General features: G+C 40.9%; 1 protein-coding gene across 6 annotated transcripts in view; it reads right to left on the bottom strand.

The window, feature by feature from the left end:
• B3GNTL1 (UDP-GlcNAc:betaGal beta-1,3-N-acetylglucosaminyltransferase like 1) overlaps positions 1-26419 on the bottom strand; it is a 320641-nt gene that overhangs the window by 74057 nt on the left and 220165 nt on the right. For 4 of the 6 annotated variants that reach the window (XM_038372289.2, XM_038372293.2, XM_043497517.1 and 1 more), the window contains one exon: positions 9955-10050. The exons of 1 other annotated variant lie outside the window; for it this stretch is intronic. In XM_038372289.2, the coding sequence (XP_038228217.1) occupies positions 9955-10050 (96 nt within the window). Of the gene's footprint in view, positions 1-9954; positions 10067-11449; positions 11458-25326; positions 25338-26419 lie in introns of those variants that run through there. One more of the 6 variants, XM_043497519.1, reaches the window with a different exon arrangement.

A 26419-nucleotide genomic window follows, 5' to 3' on the forward strand; every position in this document is an offset into this window, starting at 1 on the left:
GAGTTGCTGTACCCCCTGGAAGACCTCTGTGTACCCTCAGGAGTACGCATACCCCTGGTTGAGAACCACTGCCCTCGAGTTTACTGCTGATGAGAGCACATGTGCTTGTGAACCGCTATCCAATCGCTGGAAGTTGAAGCTAGATAAAAAATTGCACCTTGCCTAAATGTAGTTGTTAGGGTAATTAATATTTGGAACAATTTACCAAGGGATGTGATGGATTCCCCATCACTTGAAGTCTTCAAATCAAGATGGCCTGTCTTTCTAAAATATAAGATCTAGCTCAACCACTAAATACGGCCTTGAGGCAGAAATTATTCAGTGACAGTCTATGATCTGGGGTATACAGCAGGTCAGTCTAGATAATCACACGGATCCTTTCTGGCTTTAGAATCTATGGAATTATGTCCCATTTGTAGCTAACCAGGGATCTACAGGTTTCAGAGTAGCAGCCGTGTTAGTCTGTATTCGCAAAAAGAAAAGGAGTACTTGTGGCACCTTAGAGACTAACAAATTTATTAGAGCATAAGCTTTCGTGAGCTACAGCTCACTTCATCTGATGAAGTGTGCTGTAGTTCATGAAAGCTTATGCTCTAATAAATTTGTTAGTCTCTAAGGTGCCACAAGTACTCCTTTTCTTTTCATGGATCTACAGTGACACTGAATACCACAATATGACTGGTGGGCCTAGCAGCTGGCACCACATGCACTGTGGCAGACTGCCATCTGTTATTCCAGGCCATCTGGGGTAATTCCATTTTGCACACCTTGGTGTAGCTTCTTATGGTATGTCTACACTGCAAAGTGAAGGTGTGATTGTAGCATGAGTAGGCAGATCCATTTTAGCTTTAATCTAGCTAGCACAGGTAACACAATAGACACAATAGCATTGTAGATGTGGTATCATGGGATTCAGTATGGGCTACACCAGTCTGGTTGCTAGCCTGTGCTGAAGCCCATGCCACCATGTCTACACTAAAGCTAACACAGGTACGCCTACCCATGCTGCAATCGCATCTTAACTTTGCAGTGTAGACATAGCCTTAGATGTTTCAAGCAAGCTAGATTTGTGGGTATAAACTGATTTTTTTTCCCAATGCTGAGCACTGACTGACAGAACATAATCCAAAATCTCCAGGATCTTATAGGCTTGATACTCTATCTTTGCATATGTTACATGAAATTTTTCTGTTTTAAGAAAATCTTGTTAACTTTATTTCATGAAACTGTTTTTTAATGGCCATTACTTTGACTTCCATTAGGACAGTCACCAGAAATAGGCTGGAGGACCCATTAGAAGCCACCTCTTAAATTATTGCACTAATATTTGAATTGGCTTCTCTTCAGAATTATCCAGAACACTCTTAAGCCTCTTAATCTTTCTTTATATCTGTGACTCTGTCCCTTTGCTCATACCCTGATAAGGCCTTTAAATCATTTTGCCCTGATTATAAAACAGGAAATCTGTGACAATGTTATATTTGCTTCAGTGTTTGCGAAATAAAGTTAAAGGGTTACTAGAGACTCTGCACATTTTCTTTCTTCTAAAAGAGAAACATTTCTGCTCTACTGGCAAATAGCAATTAAATTAAACAAGGAAAAGGTGAAAGCCAAAGGGTCAGGGCGGGGTGAATTCTAAAGGGCGCTTAATAATACACTAGCAAGAAATGTCTTTAGAAGTGGGGGGAGGAGGTGGGTTTTCAAATACTATGTAAGTATAATTTATCATTGGCTCCAGCACTTTCTTTTCTTCCTGGATACTACTCAAATACTGATCTCTGTTCAGCTTTAACTGTACCATGCCAAGAATATCAGAGCCTGTGTTTTGTCCTCATTTTTCCCCATAGCACCTTGACAGGTCATTTGACAGTCTGACAATATTCTAATTCATGTTCCAAAACCCCACAAATTTCTCCTTAACCTTTCAGCTTCCAGGGCTTATTATAAATGCTTGGTTTCTTGAAGGAATTCTGACAGCTGTCTTCTGGGCCAGAGAAAGGAGAAAGGTACTAGCGAGCCCCTCAAAGGCTATAAAGCTCCTTTAGACATTTGGAGTATTCACTGCATTCTCCTGTGCACCAAGATGTATTTCAACCCCACCTCAGTTCCTCCTTTCCATGACCCTTTATCACAGGAACAGATCAGAGCTGAGAGCTAGTCACTGGATTCTGAACTGCAGTTTGTATTCAGAAATGCTAGCTGCTCACGCTACATGATTACACATGGGGCTCATTAAAAATAATTTCCCACTGTTTGCACTTTTAGATAAGTTTTCAAAAGTGGCAAGATTTACATAAAATTCTAGTCTGGATACACTTAAAAAGGAATGTTAAAGCTGGGGGTGGGGTTAGGAGGACAGGATAGACAGAGAATTTAGTTAGAGCAGAAAATATTTTACACTGATCTGCCCTGGGAATCAGGGATAAAATAATTGTGGTATTTCTCATTCTAATCTCATGGTGAAGTTTGTCCATATAAAAGCACAATTATGCAAACTGCCATTTTTGATTCTCCTTTATTCAGCAGAAGTTTGAAGAGGAGGAGTTTGCTGGTTAGGCAGGCCAGAAAAGATTTTGGGGTTACCTATGTCTTATGTGCTTTAAGTATCTCAAAAGTATTTACCAAGCAGTAAGTTAGGGTATCGTAGTGTAGTAATTGTGTAGCAATTACACACTTACAAATAGTTCACACAAGACATTAGAATTAAGAAAATGTTAGCCAGGATGCAGGTTATTTGTCTTTTCCAAAAGCACCATGGGATCTGTAACTTTTACTTGGATGTCCACAAGAGACAGGGCAAAGCTCTGTAGTCTAATGACTGAAGGAGGGAGGATATGTTTAGGCAGAGCTATGTGCAGACCCATAACTAGAATAGCAAAAGATGTTGTTGGCCAAAGGTTGAGGTGCTCTGATAAAGATATATAGTGGAAACTTCACATAGCACCAGCCTCCACTATATCTGTCCCTGGCCACGGTTATCAGTCCCCGACTCTCATGGGCAATTAAGTTTTGAAATGTACCAGTCATTTAATGATACAAGGAAACTGTACATAAGGCTGGAACCTTTCATTCTCTTTGTGACACATACGTGAAGCCAGTGATGGCTTTTTAATAACATTTCTATGTGTTGGAATACATGTACAAGCAAGGTGCCACCCACTTGATCAAATAAATTAGATGGTGTCACACACACAAATTTCCCAAAGAGAAAATTTTCACAAACTAAGCTCACAAATTGTAAATAAAATCTTGCTACTCGTTCCAATAACAGAAGTCACTAAATTTAATTTGTGTGGGATGGATGCACTCCAGGAAGTCTCTCTCTTCAGTTTTCTGATAAAGTTCCTCAAAAATACATTCATTATTCCACCATCCTCCTACCTCTGGATGTACTGTAGAGAGGACACTATCCTAAATAAAGTGGTTGTCATTAAAATCTTTATATTCTTGCCTAGATTTCAGTGGTATTCCATATTACTCAGCATACCATGAACACATATCAAAATCAGTTACTTGCAAGGCAATTATATAAAAGTTAGAAGAGATCACTTCAGCTTTACTGGATAACTTGCTTTCTCTACTTCAAAATATTTCAACCCTGGCTCTTATGATTAAATAACTAAATATTCTCCTCACTTACATATAATGGAACTGAACAAACATAATTAAATACATACAACAGTGATAGCCATTCCACTCTCCTTATTTACATTGTGTAATAGGATTTTTATCATTGTACTTGGATAGCACACAAAGTATATTTGTAAGTCTGCCCTTTGATGTACAGTCAAGACTTTTAGTCACAAGTAGACAAGCCCCATTTCAGAAGAAGTCATTTATAATTCTGTTTGGATATTGCAATAATGCTAATGCAGAGAAAATATGTCTTTGTAGTGAATGAACATCTTGAAGGAGAGGAAGTTTGTTAATAAAATGGAGTCTTTGTAAGCAAATGCTTTAAATCTCCCATGAAGTAATGGGAAAATTAAATACATTTTACCAATAAGAAGGATTTAGACATTGGTTAACATTTGATTATTCCACGTGCTTTGTTTACTTAGTTCTTCAAATCACAACCTCTCCAACATTTGACATATGAAGAACAGGTGTTCAGATTTAATTCCAAGTGAGAAATGCAGCTTTTTGGTATGGAAACAGTTTTGCAAATGGAAAGACTAGAATCTAGACATTTCTTGATCTATTTCTCTGTTTACTGGCAGCAACCTGACACCTGTAGATTGCATAATTAATACTAACTCAAGAAGATCGAGAGACGTGATTAACACATCAGATGATGAGTCAAGTCAGCATATACACAAACAAAGACAACCCAGTGTTGACCAGTAACACTGTTCCCATTGTTGTGTTTGGCAAATCTCCCATTTATTCCAAAGGGAAGAGCTAGGCCAATGCTGTGCACTTCTGAAAATCCCACCTCAATGGTTAAGGATGAGATGACTTGGGAAATTGCTGCTTTTCTCCCTTGTTACAATTCTGCAGTTGTGGGCAGTGGAAGCATTTGAACAAGAGACTCCTGGGTTTAGAGATGAGGGGGCTATTAGCAGGGCATTTTCTTTGAAGGTCCCTGGTCTCCAGAACTAAATCCCGTCTGTCTGCCAGAGCCTGGACTTGTTGACCTCCTGGACACTCCAATAAAGCTACTCTTGTCCCACCAGGTGTTCGGGGAGGGAGTAAACTGTGGGAAATGAGGCTAAATTTAAGGATTTTTTTTATTATTATTGATTGGCAGGTAAATATTAGATCTATGGGTGCATTACCTATATCATAAATCCAAAAACCCTTAGACTTGGCATTGAGGCCATTTAAGCTGATCATAGATTCATAGATACTAAGGTCAGAAGGGACTATTCTGATCATCTAGTCCGACCTCCTGCACAGTGCAGGCCACGGAATCTCACCCACCCACTCCTATGAAAAACCTCACCCATGTCTGAGCTATTGAAGTCCTTAAATCATGGTTTAAAGACTTCAAGGAGCAGAGAAGCCTCCCTCAAGTCAACCATGCCCCATGCTACAGAGGAAGGCGAAAAACCTCCAGGGCCTCTCCAATCTGCCCTGGAGGAAAATTCCTTCCCGACCCCAAATATGGCAATCAGCTAAACCCTGAGCATATGGGCAAGATTCACCAGCCAGATACTACAGAAAATTCTTTCTTGGGTAACTCAGATCCCATCCATCTAATATCCCATCTCAGGGGATTTGGCCTATTTACCCTGAATATTTAAAGATCAATTACTTACCAAAATCCCATTATCCCATCATACCATCTCCTCCATAAACTTATCGAGTAGAATCTTAAAACCAGATAGATCTTTTGTCCCCACTGCTTCCCTTGGAAGGCTATTCCAAAACTTCACTCCTCTGATGGTTAAAAACCTTCGTCTGATTTCAAGTCTAAACTTCCTGGTGGCCAGTTTATACCCATTTGTTCTTGTGTCCACATTGGTGCTGAGCTGAAATAATTGCACTCCCTCTCCTGTATTTATCCCTCTGATATATTTATAGAGAGTAATCATATCTCCCCTCAACCTTCTTTTAGTTAGGCTAAATAAGCCAAGCTCCTTAAGTCTCCTTTCATAAGACAAGTTTTCCATTCCTCGGATCATCCTAGTAGCCCTTCTCTGTACCTGCTCCAGTTTGAATTCATCCTTTTTAAACATGGGAGACCAGAACTGCACACAGTATTCTAGGTGAGGTCTCACCAGCGCCTTGTATAACGGTACTAAAACCTCCTTATCCCTACTGGAAATGCCTCTCCTGATGCATCCCAAAACCGCATTAGCTTTTTTCACAGCCATATCACATTGGCAGCTCATAGTCATCCTATGATCAACCAATACTCCAAGGTCCTTCTTCTCTTCCATTACTTCTAATTGATGCATCCCCAACTTATTACTAAAATTCTTATTATTAATCTCTAAATGCATAACCTTACACTTCTCACTATTAAATTTCATCCTATTACTATTACTCCAGTTTACAAGGTCATCCAGATCCTCCTGTATAATATCCCGATCCTTCTCCAAATTGGCAATACCTCCCAGCTTTGTATCATCTGCAAACTTTATTAGCATACTCCCACTTTTTGTGCCAAGGTCAGTAATAAAAAGATTAAATAAGACTGGTCCCAAAACCGATCCCTGAGGAACTCCACTGGTAACCTCCCTCCAACCTGACAGTTCGCCTTTCAGTAGGACCCGTTGCAGTCTCCCCTTTAACCAATTCCTTATCCACCTTTTGATGTTCATATTGATCCCCATCTTCTCCAATTTAACTAATAATTCCCCATGTGGCACGGTATCAAATGCCTTACTGAAATCTAGGTAAATTAGATCCACTGCGTTTCCTTTATCTAAAAAATCTGTTACTTTTTCAAAAAAGGAGATTAGGTTGGTTTGGCACGATCTACCTTTTGTAAAACCATGTTGTATTTTGTCCCATTTACCATTGACTTCAATGTCCTTAACTAATTTCTCCTTCAAAATTTTTTCCAGGACCTTGCATACTACAGATGTCAAACTAACTGGCCTGTAGTTACCCGGATCACTTTTTTTTCCTTTCTTAAAAATAGGAACTATATTAGCAATTCTCCAATCATTCGGTACTACTCCTGAGTTTACAGATTCATTAAAAATTCTTGCTAATGGGCTTGCAATTTCAGGTTTCAGGCCCCCCGATTTAGTCCCATTAAGCTGTTTCAGTTTTGCTTCTACCTCAGATATGGTAATATCTACCTCTATATCCTCATTCCCATTTGTCATGCTACCATTATCCACAAGATCCTCTTTAGCCTTATTAAAGACTGAGGCAAAGTATTTGTTTAGATATTGGGCCATGCCTAGATTATCTTTAACCTCCACTCCATCCTCAGTGTTAAGCGGCCCCACTTCTTCTTTCTTAGTTTTCTTCTTATTTATATGGCTATAGAACCTTTTACTATTGGTTTTAATTCCCCTTGCAAGGTCCAACTCTACTCGACTTTAGCCTGTCTCACTTTATCCCTACATGTTCTGACCTCAATTAGGTAGCTTTCCTTGCTGATCCCTCCTGTCTTTCACTCCCTGTATGCTTTCTGCTTCTTCTTAATCATCTCTCTGAGATGCTTGCTCATCCAGCTTGGTCTACAACTCCTTCCTATGAATTTTTTCCCCTTTCTTGGGATACAGGCTTCCGATAGCTTCTGCAGTTTTGATTTAAAGTAATCCCAGGCCTCCTCTACCTTTAGATCCATAAGTTCTTTTGTCCAATCCACTTCCCTAATTTCCTTAATTTTTGAAAGTCAGCCCTTTTGAAATCAAAAACCCTAGTTGCAGATTTATTTTTGTTAATCCTTCCATTTAGTTTGAACTGAATTAGCTCATGATCACTTGAGCCAAGATTGTCCCCTACAACCATTTCTTCTATGAGGTCCTCGCTACTCACCAAAATTAAATCTAAAATGGCATCCCCTCTAGTCGGTTCAGCAACTACTTGATGAAGGAATCCATCAGCTATCGCATCTAGGAAAATCTGAACCCTATTATTATTACTGGCACTGGTCCTCCAGTCTATATCTGGGAAGTTAAAGTCTCCCATGATCACGCAGTTTCCATTAGTATTTACTTTATTAAAGACATTAAAAAGGGCTCTATCCATATCCAAATTAGATCCCGGAGGTCTATAGCACACCCCAAGCACTATCGTAGGAGAGGCTTTACTAGTTTTCTTCCCCAATGTAATTTTTGCCCAGACGGACTCTGTCTTATCCATTGCATCGCTTCTTATTTCTTTACATTCTACCTCATCATTGATATACAATGCTACTCCACCCCCTTTACCTTTGTTTGTGTCTTTCCTAAAGAGCACATACCCGTCAATACCTGTAGTCCAGTCATGACTACTATTCCACCATGTTTCTGTTATCCCTATAATATCTGGTTTCACTTCCTGCACCAGTAGCTCTAGTTCCTCCATTTTGTTACTTAGGCTCCTCGCATTGGTGTATAAACATCTTAATTTTTGCTGTTTGGCCTCGCTCACATTTTGTACCCTATTAGGCACAGTCATTCTACAGCCAGTATAACCTATTAGACTAGTATCCACACCGCCCTCGCTCCTTATATACGTTCTCCTACCCACGGCTGTATCCTTTCTTACTTCGTCTTCTTCCCTCTCAATGCTAAAATCTGGCGTGGAGATTTCCTGGACATCTCCCATCCATCTCCCCCTAATTCCTAGTTTAAAGCTCTCTTTATCAGTTGTGCCAGCCTCGATCCTAGAAGTCTATTTCCTTCCCTACTCAGATGAAGTCCATCCCAAGAGAACTGTCCTCTGTCCGTGAATGCCTCCCAGTGGCCATACATCCCAAAGCCCTCCTTATAGCACCACTGCCTAAGCCATCTATTGACAGTCATAATCTTGTCACACCTTTGTTGCCCTTCTCTAGGAACAGGAAGGATCCCGCTAAAGATCACCTGAGCCTCAATTTCCTTAAGCGTCTTCCCCAGCCTAGCATAGTCTCCCTTAATACTTTCCAGCGAGAATCTAGCCGTATAATTTGTTCCCACATGAAGGATAATTAGGGGATTCTTTCCCGCTCCCTTTAGGATCCTTTTCAACCTCAGGTCTACATCCCGTATCTTAGCACCCGGAAGACAGCACACCCTTCTATTCTCAGGATCAGCTCTAGTTACAGGCCTGTCTATTCTTCTCAATAAAGAGAGAAGGAGGCACGTATGCTGTAAAATAAAATTAAAAAAGTAGGAAGGCAAAAAATCCAAACCATACCAGCATGGTTACAAGGCAAGGCTCAAGATTTAAGTCAAATGGATGTTCTTTAGATAATGGAAAGTCAACTCCAGGGTAAAGCAAGAGAGAGACAGAGAGAGAGAGAAAAGTCATATGGTCTGTCTACTGGATAGGGCATTGGATTGACTCAGGAGACCTGGGTCCTATTCCAAGCTCTGCCACTGACCTGTGTGATCTTAGGCAAAACATTTCACCACTTGGTCTTTGTTTCCCCTCCCACCCTTCTCCATCTTTTCTATTTGGACTGTAAACTCTTTGGGATAGCGATTCTCTCTCACCATATATTTTTACAGTGCCTAGCACAACGGGACCTCACTGTCAGCTGGGGTCAGTAGGTGGTACTGTAAATCTAATAACAGCAATGATAATAATCTAGTATCGTAATAAGTAGTACATAAATTAGAGTACGAATTACCTTCAGCAGTACTGCAATGCTACGTCTGGCAGTATTACATAGAAGAGTTCAGAAACAAAGTAGAATATAAGTGTGCTTCTTAATTATCAGAATGTCCTTCCATCACACAAGATATGTCTACATAGCAGCTAGGAGGTGAGACTCCCAGCTCAGTTATACGTACACTGCAAGCTCTGTTTGACCTAACACATAAAACTACCAGTGAGTTCGCAGTGGCACAGGCAGTAGCTCAGATTAACTGCCCAAGTTGTACCAAGGAGGTTGGGCAGGATTATACTCAGGTGGCTAGCCTGAGCTGCTCTCTGTGCCACTGTGGCCACACTGCTATTTTTAGGCCCTACTTCTAGCACAGTTAGTGCATGTATGTCTATCCGAGCTGGGAATCACACCGCATAGCTGATGCATAGACGTAACCAATGTTGTTTCAGCGCTGTGCGCCAAAGCCTTAACACTAGAAACGTACCAAAAAGCTGGAGGAGTGTTTGTTGATGAACTGAAGTCTTTTCTGAAATTTGCAAGCCAGAAGAGGAAATGCTTTTCCTCAGTTTTATCCCCTATAGTATTTGAGATTAGTTAGCCACACATGAACTAACATTCTGTGGCCCATTTAATAGCAACAGGAAAAGACCTCTTGAGAACATAACACTACCAATTGTCCTGCTAACACACACTTCTTAACAAAATGGAATCAAGAATGGAGTATCAATTTTGTTTCTATCAGTAGCACTTACCTTCCCACCCTCATTAAATTTGCCCACGTGACAAAACCATTCTCGGGAGCAGAACCAGGTAGGCATGATCACAGTGGGTCCATGGGAGGTAAACACCTAGGGAAAAAGTTGATAAGAAACAACCTTAGTGAAAAGGAAGAATAGTCCTAACAGATATACTCTTTGATAATGAAGTTTATTTTCATTTATTAACTTATGCCTTTGTCCTGCAAAGACTTTTAGGCTTATCTTGGACTTAAAAGACATCAGAAGCCCCATTAAATTCACTGAGACTACTCATGTACTTAAAATTCAGCACCTGCACAAGTCTTTGCAGAATCATGGCATAAGAAATTAAATCTAGTATTTCCTATTTCATATACTGTAGCACTGTGACTGTTCCTATTAGTAACAGCAAGTTTTACAACAAATCCAAAAATCTTTAAACTATAATTCAAGTTTTGAGAGATCCACCACAACTGAAGTTCTACTAGTTTTACTAAAAATACTAATCTTAATAATGAAAGTACATATATAATGGAAAGTCTGTGTCCAACTCTAGGGCTCCAGTGTGCTTTCAGAAAGCACAAAATTACAAACTTTGATCTATATTCTATGATTTTCTGTGGAAAATTGGGGAAAGTGAAGTACAGCTTGATTTTAAACCAGAACAATATGTATACAGTACTTAATGCTACCTGGCTAAACTAAAAGTCTTGGAAAGAAACATATGATTTGATAGACAACATGAATATAGTTATTAATTTTAAATTTTTGAATGCTCACAGCTTCAATGACTAGCACCAACACAGTCAGGAACTGTACATAATCAACCTTTGCTGCCTTAAACAAACATGCCATAAACCCAACTATGAAATAAACCAGAATATCCAGATTATGTCAGATAAACAAATTATCACTTTTATTACAAGGAAAAATATCTAGCAAACCAGGAGACTGAACTTGTCAAACAGAAATCTGAAGTTAAAAAGGCATATTGTGTCCAGCTCCAAAGAAAGTTATCTGTACAAGCAGGTTTATGGAAACAGAAAAATAAACAAATTTAATGCCAGTTTCAATCACTAATGAAAATATATTGGTTTCCGGAAGATCATTTCAAAGTATACTATAGATGCAATAATTAATACTACTCTATAGCTAAAATTCTCCAACTTGGTTGCATAAATTTAGCCTTCTGAATCCATAGTTAGATACCTGTTGCTCTCATTAATTACAATATGAGCTGGGGTTGCTCAGTTCCTCGGGCCACTTTTCTTTTTAGATGGATAAATAGGGATTTAGGATCTTAACTTTAGGCCCACAGATTCAAATCTTTTAAATTTAATTCCATATTGAGGCACCTAGGGATGGTATTTTCAAAAACATCTAAGTGACTTTGTAACTCAAGTCCCACTATAAGGGCTTGTCTTCACTACTGGGGTAAGTTGACCTAAGTTACGCTACTCCAGCCATGTGAATAACATAGCTGGAGTCGACCTAGCTTAGCTCGACTTACCCAGGTGTCTTCACTGCGCTGCGTCGACGGGGGACACTCTCCGGTCAATTTCCCTTTCTTCTCAGAGGTGAAATACTGGGGTCGACCACAGAGTGCTCTGCCATCGATTTAGTGGGGCTTCACTAGACCTGCTAAATCGACCCCTGCTGCATCAATTGCAGCAGCATCCATCTCCCTGTAGTGAAGACCAGTCCTAAGTCAATAGTCCTGTGCTGAGACTTGTGCTGCTAAGTCACTGAAGCATATTTGAATAACCCATCTCTAAACAGAAATGGCCTGCCATTTCAGAGGGGCTAAGCACCAGACACTCCCAGTGAAGACATCGGGAGCTGAAGGGCACTCAGCACCTCTGAAAAATCAGACCACTTTTATTTAGGTGCTTAAATATGGATTTAGGCACCTAAGTTGGAAAATCATGGCTTATATGCATAAGAGAGTAATATTGCTGCCAGTATTGTCCTATGAAACAACCTGTTAGCAGATGTTGATTCTGATGGGAGATGCTGAGCCTGGCAACAAATTAGCAGGTGTTGATCAGCTGACGCACTATTGCAAGTACTTATTAGCTCCACCATAGATACCAAGGAAGTGGGAGTGCCCAAGGTGGGACCGTAGGATGAAAAAAGCTTAGGAAGAAACATTGGACTGCAACTGAGTGGAAACTTCTTTATCAATAAAGCAAAATTCCAGAAGGGGGACAAGTCCTAAGCCTGTTTGGGGTATGCTAAATGTATTTGAAGGTGAAGAAGACTGGAAAAGCCACTTGCTCACTAAGGCCCTGATTAAACAGAGCACTTAAGCATGTACTTAACTTTAAGCAATGCAAGTAGTCTAATTAACTCCAATGAGACTAATCAGATACTTAAATGTTCTGTAAAGAGAACACTCTCCTAAGGGTCAATGCTGATATTTTGGACAACCTTTATTTCATCACAACAAATAGAACACCTAATGAGACTGGTTATAAGTAAGGCTATGTTTTAGTCATGGGTATTTTTAGTAAAGGTAATGGACAGGTCACGGGCAGTAAACAAAAATTCACAGCCCATGACTTATCCTATATACCCCTGATTAAACCTTGGGTGCTCTGGGGCAGGGGCGGCCCAGAGGCACCATGGGTGCTCTGGAGGGGGGTGGCCTGGGGTGCTCTGTGGGGGGACCCCTGCTTCTGTGGGGTGAGGGGGTAGTTACTGCTGACAGGTTTCCTACCTGGTTCCACGGGGCATCCCAAAAACAGCGATATTTCCCTCGGATCCTAGGTGGAGGTGCGGCCAGGGGGCACCGCGCACTCTCTACACCCTAAGCGCTGGCTCCGCAGCACCCATTGGCCAGAAACCATGGCCAATGGGAGCTATGGGAGCGGTGCCTGCAGGCGGAAGTACTGCGCAGAGCCGCCTGACCGCACCTTCATTTGGGGGCTGAGGCACATGTTGCTGCTTCCGGGGAGCCCCCCCGAAGCAAGTACCACCCAGAGCCCTCACCCCCTCCTGTGCCCCAAACCCCTGCCCCAGCTCTGAGCTCCCTTCCACGTCCAAACTCCTGCTGCTGCTGGGGGAGGGAGGCATGGAGGCTTGAGACTGCCCCAGCAGCAGCCAGTGTGGCTGGCCCCGGGCTGCGCCAGCTCCTCAGGTGGCTGCTGCAGAAGTCCCGAAAGGTCATGGAATTCGTGATTTCTGTGACCTCTGTGACAGACTCTCAGCCTTATTTATAAGCCAAAACAAATCATTTATGTGTATGGACAGAGCATGAAAATGTTCTTCGCATCTCTTATAAGGATTTGTTCTCACATATGTACAGTAATGCAGATATTTTTATGCAACTTATATACACTGACCTGTAAAAGTACAGTACGGTCAATTTACATGGGTATTCAAGCAACATTTTAAGGATAAACCAATATTCTGTATATTTCTTTGGAGATGCATATAATTTTTACATGATTAGGTTGAGAACAAGGCTAAAATTAATTAATGATAGATGTATTAACTTGAGCAACACCTGGTCATGCCAGTAAAGTTATTCATGGTGAAAACAATGGGGAGTGAGTTGGATGATGACTATGGAAAAGGAGACAAAGAACTTAATTATTTGTTATCCTGAAGGAAATTGTCCCGGACAATCACTGCATGGAAGCTGTACAGTTACTGATGCACAACTATTTTTTGTTCTTAGTTTTTTAATTCTGTGCATCGTTGCTCCATAAGAACGGCCATAGTGGGTCAGACCAAAGGTCCATCCCAGTATCCTGTCTTCCGACAGTAGCCAATGCCAGGTGCCCCAGAGGGAATGAGCAGAACAGGTGATCTATCCCTTTTCACCCATTCCCAGCTTCTGTCAAACAGAGGCTAGTGATACCATCCCTGCCCATCCTGGCTAATAGCCATTGATGGACCTATTCTCCATGAACTTATTTAGTTCTTTTTTGAACGGTGTTATAGTCTTGGCCTTCACAACATCCTCTGGCAAACAGTTCCACAGGTTGACTGTGTATTGTGTGAAGAAATATTTCCTTTTGTTTGTTTTAAACCTTCTGCCTATTAATTTCATTAGGTGACCCTTAGTTCGTCTTTTATGAGAAGGAGTAAGTAACACTTCCTTATTTACTTTCTCCACACCAGTCATTATTTTATAGACCTCTATCATATCCCTCTTTAGTCATTTATTTTCTAAGCTGAAAATTCCCACACTTATTAATCTCTCCTCATATGGCAACTATTCCATATTCCTAATTATTTTTGTTGCCCTTTTCTGTACCTTATCCAACTCCAGTGTATCTTTTTTGAGATGGAGCGATCACATCTGCATGCAGTATTCAAGATGTGGGAGTACCATGAATTTATACAGAGGCAATATTATATTTTCTGTCTTCTTATCTATCCCTTTCCTAATGATGCCCATTATTCTGTTAGCTTTCTGGACTGCTGCTACACATTGGGTGGATGTTTTCAGAGAACTATCGACAATGATGCCAAGATCTCTTTCTTGAGTGGTAACAGCTAATTTAGGCTCCATCATTTTATATGTATAGTTGGGATTATGTTTTTGCAATGGGCATTATTTTGCATTTATCAACATTTAATTTCATCTGCAATTTGATTGCCCATTCACCCAGTTTTGTGAAGTCTCTTTGTAACTCTTCGCATTTTGCTTTGCACTTAACTATTTTGAGTAGTTTTGTATCATCTGCAAATTTTGCCACCTCACTGTTTACCCCTTTTCCCAGATCATTCATGAATATGTTGAACTGTACTGGTCCAAGTACAGAACCCTGAGGGACACCACTATTTACCTCTCACCATTCTGAAGACTGACCATTTGTTCCTATCCTTTGTTTTCTCTCTTTTAACCAGTTACCGATCCACAAGAAAACCTTCCCTCTTATCTCAAGACATCTATTTTGCTTAAGAGCCTTTGGTGAGGAACCTTGTCAAAGGCTTTTTAAAAATCTAAGTACACTATATCTATTGGATCACCCTTGTGCACATGCTTGTTGACCTTCTCAAATAATTCTAGTGGATTGGTGAGGCATGGTTTCCCTTTACAAAACCCATGTTGTCTTTTCCCCAACAAATGATGTTCATCTATGTGTCTGATAATTCTGTTCTTTACTACAGTTTCAACCAATTTGCCCTGTATTGAAGTTAGGCTTACTGGCCTGTAGTTACCAGGATCACCTCTAGAGCCTTTTTTTTTTTAAAGTAGCATCACATTAGCTATCCTCCAGTCATCTTGTACAGAAGCTAATTAAATGATAGGTTACAGACCACAGTTAGTAGCTCCATGTTGTAGAATAGATTTTGACACATATATAATCAGCTTGATGAAAATAGAGTTAGTTTAACTGCTAAAAGTTATAGAGCACACAAAGTTTAAATTGAAATGATATAAACAAACAAAAACATTAGCACAATATGAAGCAATAAAAGTCTCCCACAACCCAAAACATTCTGTTCCAGTGCTTTTAAAAGCTAGAAGCTGAATACCTGTCATCAAACCAAATAGACTGAAATATTTTGTTTCTCAAACTCCTAAAACTTATAAAATTATAGTGTAGCAATTTCAAACAAAAGACATGATATGCAACAGAATGGATGTATTGTAATTTACAACATGTTATTACCAGGATCACATCACTTCTGATTGATGCTTTTAAAAAGAAATCCAAAACTAACGAACAAAATCAAATCACTCACTGAAATCAGATTAGGCCACTTTTGGTCCCATATGGTGCCATTTAGGAAAGTCTAGCTCTATGATGGAACAAATGTCTAGCAAGTTGAAGGGCACACATTTCAATGCAATGTTTTAAAAACATACTATTGCCATATATAAGAAAAATCCTAAAACTATTCAGATGCTTGCCTGTCCCCCACAGGAACTTTATCAGGATGATATATAACAAATGTAAAGAACAGTGACAAAAAATGACCTTGGTAGTTCTAGATCAAAATTTTACATAGGTAATGTAAACCCCTCCACTCATGGATGTGTACTTATTAATTAAAGAATAGTCAGTACCTTGCAAGATCAGAATCTATGATTCTCTGTGCGAGCCAGCTGCTTTAGCTAGAGGTAGTATGCCAACCCTCATAGGTAAGGGAAGCACCATTGTCTAGTGAATAGGGCACTGGAGTGAGACTCAAGATAGATAACTCACATGACTGGAGTACAGTCATGGATGGTTATAAACTGTTCAGGAAGGACAGGCAGGGCAGAAAAGGTGGGGGAGTAGCACTGTATGTAAGGGAGCAGTATGACTGCTCAGAGCTCCGGTACGAAACTGTGGAAAAACCTGAGTGTCTCTGGATTAAGTTTAGAAGTGTGTGCAACAAGAGTGATGTCATGGTGGGAGTCTGCTATAGACCACCGGACCAGGGGGATGAGGTGGATGAGGCTTTCTTCCGGCAACTCACGGAAGCTACTAGATCGCATGCCCTGATTCTCATGGGTGACTTTAATTTTCCTGATATCTGCTGGGAGAGCAATACAGCGGTGCATAGACAATCCAGGAAGTTTTTGGAAAGCGTAGGGGACAATTTCCTGGTGCAAGTGCTAGGGGAGCCAACTAGGGGGAGCGCTTTTCTTGACCTGCTGCTCACAAACCGGGTAGAATTAGTGGGGGAAGCAAAAGTGGATGGGAATCTGGGAGGCAGTGACCATGAGTTGGTTGAGTTCAGGATCCTGATGCAGGGAAGAAAGGTAAGCAGCAGGATACGGACCCTGGACTTCAGGAAAGCAGACTTTGACTCCCTCAGGGAACAGATGGCCAGGATCCCCTGGGGGACTAACATGAAAGGGAAGGGAGTCCAGGAGAGCTGGCTGTATTTCAAGGAATCCCTGTTGAGGTTACAGGGACAAACCATCCCGATGAGTCGAAAGAATAGTAAATATGGCAGGCGACCAGCTTGGCTTAATGGTGAAATCTTAGCGGATCTTAAACATAAAAAAGAAGCTTACAAGAAGTGGAAGGTTGGACATATGACCAGGGAAGAGTATAAAAATATTGCTCGGGCATGTAGGAAAGATATCAGGAGGGCCAAATCGCACCTGGAGCTGCAGCTAGCAAGAGATGTCAAGAGTAACAAGAAGGGTTTCTTCAGGTATGTTGGCAACAAGAAGAAAGCCAAGGAAAGTGTGGGCCCCTTACTGAATGAGGGAGGCAAGCTAGTGACAGAGGATGTGGAAAAAGCTAATGTACTCAATGCTTTTTTTGCCTCTGTTTTCACTAACAAGGTCAGCTCCCAGACTGCTGTGCTGGGCATCACAAAATGGGGAAGAGATGGCCAGCCCTCTGTAGAGATAGAGGTGGTTAGGGACTATTTAGAAAAGCTGGACGTGCACAAGTCCATGGGGCCGGACGAATTGCATCCGAGAGTGCTGAGGGAATTGGCGGCTGTGATTGCAGAGCCCTTGGCCATTATCTTTGAAAACTCGTGGCGAACGGGGGAAGTCCCGGATGACTGGAAAAAGGCTAATGTAGTGCCCATCTTTAAAAAAAGGAAGAAGGAGGATCCTGGGAACTACAGGCCGGTCAGCCTCACCTCAGTCCCTGGAAAAATCATGGAGCAGGTCCTCAAAGAATCAATCCTGAAGCACTTAGAGGAGAGGAAAGTGATCAGGAACAGTCAGCATGGATTCACCAAGGGAAGGTCATGCCTGACTAATCTAATCGCCTTTTATGATGAGATTACTGGTTCTGTGGATGAAGGGAAAGCAGTGGATGTATTGTTTCTTGACTTTAGCAAAGCTTTTGACACGGTCTCCCACAGCATTCTTGTCAGCAAGTTAAGGAAGTATGGGCTGGATGAATGCACTATAAGGTGGGTAGAAAGCTGGCTAGATTGTCGGGCTCAACGGGTAGTGATCAATGGCTCCATGTCTAGTTGGCAGCCGGTGTCAAGTGGAGTGCCCCAGGGGTCGGTCCTGGGGCCCGTTTTGTTCAATATCTTCATAAATGATCTGGAGGATGGTGTGGATTGCACTCTCAGCAAATTTGCGGATGATACTAAACTGGGAGGAGTGGTAGATACGCTGGAGGGGAGGGATAGGATACAGAAGGACCTAGACAAATTGGAAGATTGGGCCAAAAGAAATCTAATGAGGTTCAATAAGGATAAGTGCAGGGTCCTGCACTTAGGATGGAAGAATCCAATGCACCGCTACAGACTAGGGACCGAATGGCTCGGCAGCAGTTCTGCGGAAAAGGACCTAGGGGTGACAGTGGACGAGAAGCTGGATATGAGTCAGCAGTGTGCCCTTGTTTCCAAGAAGGCCAATGGCATTTTGGGATGTATAAGTAGGGGCATAGCGAGCAGATCGAGGGACGTGATCGTTCCCCTCTATTCGACACTGGTGAGGCCTCATCTGGAGTACTGTGTCCAGTTTTGGGCCCCACACTACAAGAAGGATGTGGATAAATTGGAAAGAGTACAGCGAAGGGCAACAAAAATGATTAGGGGTCTAGAGCACATGACTTATGAGGAGAGGCTGAGGGAGCTGGGATTGTTTAGTCTGCAGAAGAGAAGAATGAGGGGGGATTTGATAGCTGCTTTCAACTACCTGAAAGGGGGTTTCAAAGAGGATGGCTCTAGACTGTTCTCAATGGTAGCAGATGACAGAACGAGGAGTAATGGTCTCAAGTTGCAATGGGGGAGGTTTAGATTGGATATTAGGAAAAACTTTTTCACTAAGAGGGTGGTGAAACACTGGAATGCGTTACCTAGGGAGGTGGTAGAATCTCCTTCCTTAGAGGTTTTTAAGGTCAGGCTTGACAAAGCCCTGGCTAGGATGATTTAACTGGGACTTGGTCCTGCTTTGAGCAGGGGGTTGGACTAGATGACCTTCTGGGGTCCCTTCCAACCCTGATATTCTATGATTCTATGAGATAGTGAAAGATAAATAAGATAAATCTATTACAGGCAAAGTCAGCAAAATTAATACAAAAATTCAAGAGAAGACAGCAAAAAGATGGGTCCTGTCCTGAGAGACACAGAAGCAAGTGAAAGTTAAGCGCACTCCACACCTTCCAGAAACCAATTTGGGCCAGATCCTGGAAGACCGACCACTCACACTGACTTCTTCACCAATTGTGAACTGACTTAATCAGGAGTTGACGGTTCTCAGTACCCCAACAAAGGCATTTAGTATCTTGCCAGTAGTGCCCAACTTTAGCAATAGATTTATTGAGCACTGTGTTGTCAAGGTGATAACTTGAAAAGTTTTTTGTGTGGTTTCATACAAGATATAACTTGCTTTTAGTTTTGTTTATTAAAACAAGCTTTTGAAAATCACTTACCAACTATCAGTTTTACCTTCAGTAAAACCAGTGTTTTAATTTATCATTGTATAAAGCTTATTATCTTGAACCCTCCAGTATAGTTACCATGCCAAGACCTGTAGTATTTCTTACTCAACAGCAAATGCACAGATCCAGTTTTCACTCAGCATACAGGTGTGCCAGTCCTTTTCTCCAATATAAGCAAATAAGCTTATAAACTTATCATAGACTTTAATAGCTAGTTCTTGTTGAACATTTCCCGTTCACATGTTGTGTGTGAATACTCACAAGTTGCAGGTATTTCATTTAAATCAAAGCAAACTATCAATTCGTAAGCAACTCCTCCTATCCTCCTGCAACTCAGAGGCAGAGGCCAGGCATAATAGCAGTCCCCATCCTCTCCCTAGGGCAGGCACTGCTCCCTGATGCACTAGCCACTCCAGAGAGGCCAGAAGAGGAGAGTGGGATCATAGCTGCTCAAGTACAAGCCTGCCTGATCTCCTGAGTCCAAACATCCATGCCACAATGCTGCCATCCATGCCACAATGTCGACACTGCTATTTTTAGTGCACTAGCACGAGCGGAGTTAACATGTGCCTATCTACCCAGGCTGAGAGGCATGCTCCCAACTGCAGTATAGGCACACCCTTTGTGAATCAAGCCCCCTCTCCATGGAGAGCACTGAAACCAGTTTGAAGAGGGTGAGTCAGACTGAGAGACCCTCAGATATAAGAAGATCTGGGCTTTCTAGAAGAATTTAAGTTGGTTTCTTTTCTGTTCCTGAAACTTAAGAAGAAAGGGTGTCTAACTTAGCTTGTAGTGAAGTACAAGATAAGATAAGATAAGATTAAATGTGCAAGTAGGATGTTTGTTTTAAAATCTCCTTTCTTCTAATGCTTACTTCCAACTCCTAAATAAAAATCCTTTTGTTTTAAGGAGGGTGATGGCCAATATCACTGGTCACTGCTTCCCGAACCCCAGTCAGAATTGCAGTTTGATAAGCACTGAGTACAGAATAGCATACCTGGGTCCTGGTCTAAGAGTGGAAGAATTGAGATTCCAGTCTGAAACAGGTAAGAACAAGAGGCCAAACACCTGAGATGAGAAACCAGACAGGGGACAAAGATGCAGTTAGCCCCATAACCAAGATACTTATCAGTCCTAAGTAAGCTGCTTCCTTTTTCCTCCTGAAGTAGTATTTTTCTACTTTAAGTGAAGATGAATGACTTCACATGACAACAACCACCCAGCCAATAATATATTTCTATTTCTAGAGCCAAACCTTGGATCGGTGGGAACTCTCTTTGTTTGGTGATCATGGGCTGAGAAGAGTATCATATATACATATTAATGTCAAGATTTGCAATTTAATGGAAAAACTGGTAAAACCTCATCATGAAATGGTTCAAAAATTAAGCTGTAAGTGCAGATCTGGCTTCTCAAATGAGATAATGAATTTATTCTTCATTTTCTGGCTTGCCTTAGGGAAGCTTAAGTCATACTTTTAGCAATCTGTGGCTTTTGAGTCAGTCACATCAGCTTGATTTCCAAAAGCTGTGGGGAGAAAATGCCAACTGACAGGGTGTTTCAGAGCATTCTTAACTAAATGGATAAATTGCCTCGTGTCTCTAAAAGACTTGCGTGGGTGTCTTTATTCAGTGACACTGTGCAGTATGCATCAGTCTATTGAGTAAGTTCACATTGCTATGCAAAAATGTTTATGGAACAAAGCTCCTTCTGTCACTACTCACTGATGCCTCTTCAGTTCATTTGATTCAGTTGCTTTAAGTTACTGATGTTGAGAACGAGACAGCACCATGTTTTTTATGCTGAATTTCTCAGAAACTGAGCACTCCTCCTTTATGGGCAGCTTTCTTTGGTAGCATCTAGGATAGGGTTCCCAACTCTGACTGAAACTATTCCGGGAGATATTTTTTCCCCAATGTGACATAATGTCATTTTCTTAAAATATCCTATTAAAATCTCCAGGATTTCTTTCATTAGTCACCAGCCGATTGATGCCGATTCTGTGAGATTCCAGGCCAATCCTGGAAGGTTGGCAACCCTACTTCTGAATAGAAAACCAGTAAGGCTGTGAAGGCTTCTGCTATATTAGGAACAACACTGTGACACTGTAGCCTCAGGCTGATGCTGAGACTGCAGTCTTTCCCCTAGTTAGTGTAACACTATACTAATGTTTTCCCAGATGAGTCTCTACATAAGCTTTGGCATATGCAGAAAGGTGCAACCAAATTCTTTATCCTTACTAAGATCATATGTGAATCCCATGCTTCAGGTAATAGTTTGGATGCTGTTTAACCTGATTTGCACAAAATTTACCACTATCCAGGATATTTTTCATAAACCCATTCTGATTTTCTAGTGACACAAATTTCTTTTCTCCACCATGTCATGTCATGCAGTTTAAAGATGCAGCATTCTCATGTGCTCCTCCTGTTTTTGTCTTTATTACTTTTGCTACTAAATGGAAAAGTGAGTCAAGGCGACCTATACCTGTACCATCCTGTGACCCCAGTAATAGGGCTTATTGCCAGTGCTTGGCATAGATAGAGGGGTGTCCTCCTTCTGGCCATCATTGGTGTTTGTCCAGATTAAAATTAAAAGATCCCATAGCACTGTGTCAGTGATAAGTGATGTTCTAGACCGGAGTTCTCAAACTTCATTGCACCGCGACCCCTTTCTAACAACAAAAATTACTACATGACCCCAAGAGGTGGGAATGAAGCCTGAGCCTGCCCGAGCCCCGCTGCCCTGGCAGGGGGGCCAAAGCCAAAACCTAAGGGCTTCAGCCCCAGGTGGGGGGGCTGTTACCTGAGCCCCACCAGCCCTGGTGACCTCATTAAAATGGGGTCATAACTCACAGTTTGAGAACCGTTGTTCCAGACAATTTTCACCTTGTCAGTAAAATAGGTTTGAATGTCCAAAGCTGTATGTAAGCTACAGCTGAGAATTTTACAGCTGACGTTTTTGCCTACAAAGACACTGTATTGTTGGCATTTCTTTGTAAAGTACTTGGGGATAGGTATAAAAGGTATTCTATAAAACAAAACTTTAACTATTCACAGGTTCAGCCACATGATATCACTGCATTGGACAAAATATCATCCTCATCACTGATTATTTACAGAGTGCCATAGATGTCCATGAATAAACAAAAGACAGGGTCGCTGCCTCAAGTTGGTTACAATCCCAGTTAGATAATATTTACAACAGCACATAGGAATTTGCAAGCAGTGGTGAATTTATTACATTTCATGCATGGACTTCTTCTGCAATCATATATAGTAACTTTGGTTAATCTTAGCAGTAAATATAGTGACATAAAAAGCTGATCTTTGATTTTTATTTTATCTTGATGTGCAGTTTAAACTATAAATTAAAAAGAAAAATTATCACTAATTTTTTTAAGTACATTTTTTAACACTTAAGTATATCTAAACCAACTGCCTTGAGGGACATGTTGCATGAATCATTCACATAAATCCCTGCCTCTCTCCACCCCCACCGTCCCCACGATTCCCATTGTAAGTATGTGACTAGAGGAATTGGTAGGAGGGTAAAGGAGAGAGAGATTTGCTTGTATCAGTTGGTGTTACAAACTCTCTTGTCCCTCACTGTTTATTATCTACCAACCAAGGACACCAATTTTAATGACAGCAAACACTGCGGTCCTTTGTAAGATGATTCTTAAATATGAAATATTACATAAATATAAGTTTCCATCCAGTATAAAAGTTGGATATCAAACCCCAAAATTTGGGTTACGGTGTGTGAAATGGTATGACTAATTTAGAGAAATAAATTATTGTGGACTATCCAAATAATTAGTTGCATGTTCCTAGTATGACCTAACAGCAGATGCCTTTCCTTCCCCCTCCTCTTTCCCTAATAAAGCCAGCTTCTAATGATGATAACATATTAACCTACTGCTTAGTGCTGAAATTAAGAGAATCTCAGCTAGCAAAAGGAATTGTGTATATAGTTTCAGGAAGTTATCACAGGTCTGGCACCCTGTTATTTTCCTGAATAAACTGTTAAAAAGTCATCTTTTAGCATTCCTGCCTCAACAAGCTTCTCCAGTGCTTGGAAAGGTTCCAGTATTTAACAAGTCAAGTGTTTATAAAATAGGAATTATTCCATCCAGTAAAATGAAATACTCAGTACCTAAAGGTTATCTACACAACTTCTAGAAGTTTTGCGGTTTATGCTGGCCTAGTGCCTCAGAAGGGAAAGGAAAGAACCTGTTTAAAGTCATATTAACAGACAAACTGTAAAGGAGAACAAAATCTTTGTGTCAAGACATCACAAAGACCAATGTTCATGTAATAAATCTTTAAGAATGGGATTAATATTTGACTTGCTTTCATTTTATGCAACAGAGCCATACAGTTATTTACAACCTTAGCATGATGAAAAATAGATAGACAGAATCCTTTTCATAACTGAAATAGCAAGTAATCTCAAGCTATTGTAGATCACATAGAGTTAGATTTACACCTCTAGATTTACACTGATGCACCTCTGATGAAAGGCTGTGTAAAAATGGCAATTGGACAGGCAACTGACTTTCACATACTTAGTTTCTCAACAGGTGGTGCTAAGGAGTGCCACAGTGCAGGGTAACCACACCCGTATTTCCCCTCAAAGGTCCAGCAAGGCCACTCACTCTCAGGCTTCCAGCTCTCCTACCATTGCCTTTCTGGGCGAGATCCACATCTCTCTTCCTTCTGAATGGGATTTTTCCAAGCGGCACAGTTCCCTGCCTTCATTGTATCATTCCCAGCAGAGGCAGGCTGCCCAAGCACACCTGCTTGCTTTCTCTTCAGAGACTGATAACAGAGTGATTGTCACCAGTTATAAATTACTGCACAGCTCTTTTTATGGAAGCCTATTTTATTCTTAAGGTAAAAGCACTACAGAGAAAACATATTAAAATCAATACAAGAACCTAGAAGCATGCTAATAAGCTTACCAGAATTAACCCCAAATTAACATGGGCTCTGGCAGGAGCAGTCCTTCAAACCCCCCACCCAAGAGGGATTCTTTGTGGTTACAAGTTCATCACAGCTTCAGCTCAGAACAAGCACTTAATCTTATGGGACCTCAGTAAACATGGACTGGCTCCTGTCCATTTGCTGGAGTAGGAAAAAGGCAACGGGCGAATTTAAAACCAGGCTATTTATCCAAAAATCCTTTCTTTGTCTGCTGGTCCATGGAGAATCCCATTTGGACTAGTACAGCGGTTCTCAAACTGTGAGTCGGGACCCCAAAGTAGGGTGTTAGACTTGCTGGGTCTCCAGGCCAAAGCCGAAGCCTGAGCCACACCACGCAGGGCCGAACCCCAAGGGCTTCAGCTCTGGGGAGTGGGGCTCAGGCTTCGGCTTGAGCCCAGGGTGGCGGGGCTCAGGTTACAGGCCTCCTGCGACAGGGCTGTAGTCCTTAGGCTCGGCTTTGCCCCCTTGCACCCAGGGCGGTGGGGCTTGGGCTTTGTCCCCCTCCTCTGCTGTCCTGGATGTCAGGGTTCCTGTGGGCTCAGGCTTTGGTCCCCGCTCCTGGGGTCATATAGTAATTTTATTGTGAAAAGGCGGTTGCAGTGCAATGAAGTTTGAGAACCCTTGGACTAGCATATGTGCACATCTCCAGGGGATGGCTTCACAGGGTTGAGAACCAGAGAAATTAAAGTAGTATTTACCCCCTCCTCCTAGACTAGAGAAACCCCCTTAATCTTAAAAGTTCACATTGTTTCAAAAGGTCCTTGCAATCCCCAACAGTATATAACCATTTGCATTTTAAATCAATGAACAAAGATGTTAAACTTAATTCAATAAGGTTTAATTGAATTCACTGAAATTTGTCCAGGATATTGTCCATCTGTCACAAGGAGTACATAAACTCTTGTGGGCTTAAATAAGTCATGGGGAGAAGGATAGCATCCAGTAGTTAAAAGGGAAGTTTGTTTTGCACTGCAACAGAATAAGATGCCAACCTACATGTGCTAATGTACTTGATACATTTCTACATATAATTAGGATTTATTTAAAGGAACGGTGTAAGTCTTTGAATGCTGCTGCCTTGAAACCACATTATTGAACAATGTATTTTATTTTTAAGTAACTTTTAAAATGTTTTTTATTTATTTTGCATTAAATTTTTAGTGTTAAAATACTGGCTCCCCCATATCCCTACACAGGCCAACAGGGACAAACAAAAAGTAACACAAAGTATAAAAACAACTAGTAGAAGAAAATAAATACGCATAGGTCAAACCTAGCCATTATATTTAACGCATCATATTCCTGTCTGATCAAGTTATGCATATGTCCTGTCATTTATATTCTGATTTTTAGAGAAATAATCAAATTGCAACTAAACTTTGGAGTCCGAGAACATATGAATCCCGCTTATCTCTTGTTTGTGGTATATATTGAATGAGAGGAAAGAAGGAATTTCTAAACAAAGGGTTGTTTTGTTAAGCCCTTCAGAGCCAATGACATATTAACTGTTCTCTGTTTTACATATGATTTCTTCAAATGCCAGGCCTCTCAAGAATACAATTTTAGCAAGGAGCTCAACCTTTCATTATAGATAGCATAGCTGCAGTGACAATGTTAGATAACTTCCAAGAGCTGAGGCCATTCAAATGGCTTGGAAGAGACAATACATTTCTTTCACCTGCATCAGCCTATACAGAAAAAATATCATGTGATTTATTTGCAGTACATCAAAGAGGAAAGAAAGAACAGCCACACAAATTTTTAAAAATAAGCCATTTAAAAGTAAATTATAGCAAATTCTGAAGGAGTTCAGTCACAGCTTTGCCATCACTTTCACATACATTTGCTTGCACTCTTAAATCATTGTAATCCCTTCCTATAAAAGAAGCAAAACTATATACTGATGAATCAGAAATTTGAATATCCACCACTATTAAGTGAAATACACAAGGCTGAATTTTATGTAATGAAGGGATTTTCAAAGACCTTGCAGATCCAGTATGTGGCCAGGTTCATATTTTCATCTGAATTGAACAATACCTAGCTAGTTAACAGACTACTTCAGTGTCCCAAGACATTATACATAATGTTGATCATAGAATAACCCAGAGACCAAGGAACTTCAGGAAACAAAGGGATTCAACTTTCACTCTGAGATTCAAATAAAATAACTCATTT

Source organism: Dermochelys coriacea, chromosome 14, assembly GCF_009764565.3.
Source record: "Dermochelys coriacea isolate rDerCor1 chromosome 14, rDerCor1.pri.v4, whole genome shotgun sequence".
In the NCBI taxonomy this organism is placed as follows: Eukaryota; Metazoa; Chordata; order Testudines; family Dermochelyidae; genus Dermochelys; species Dermochelys coriacea.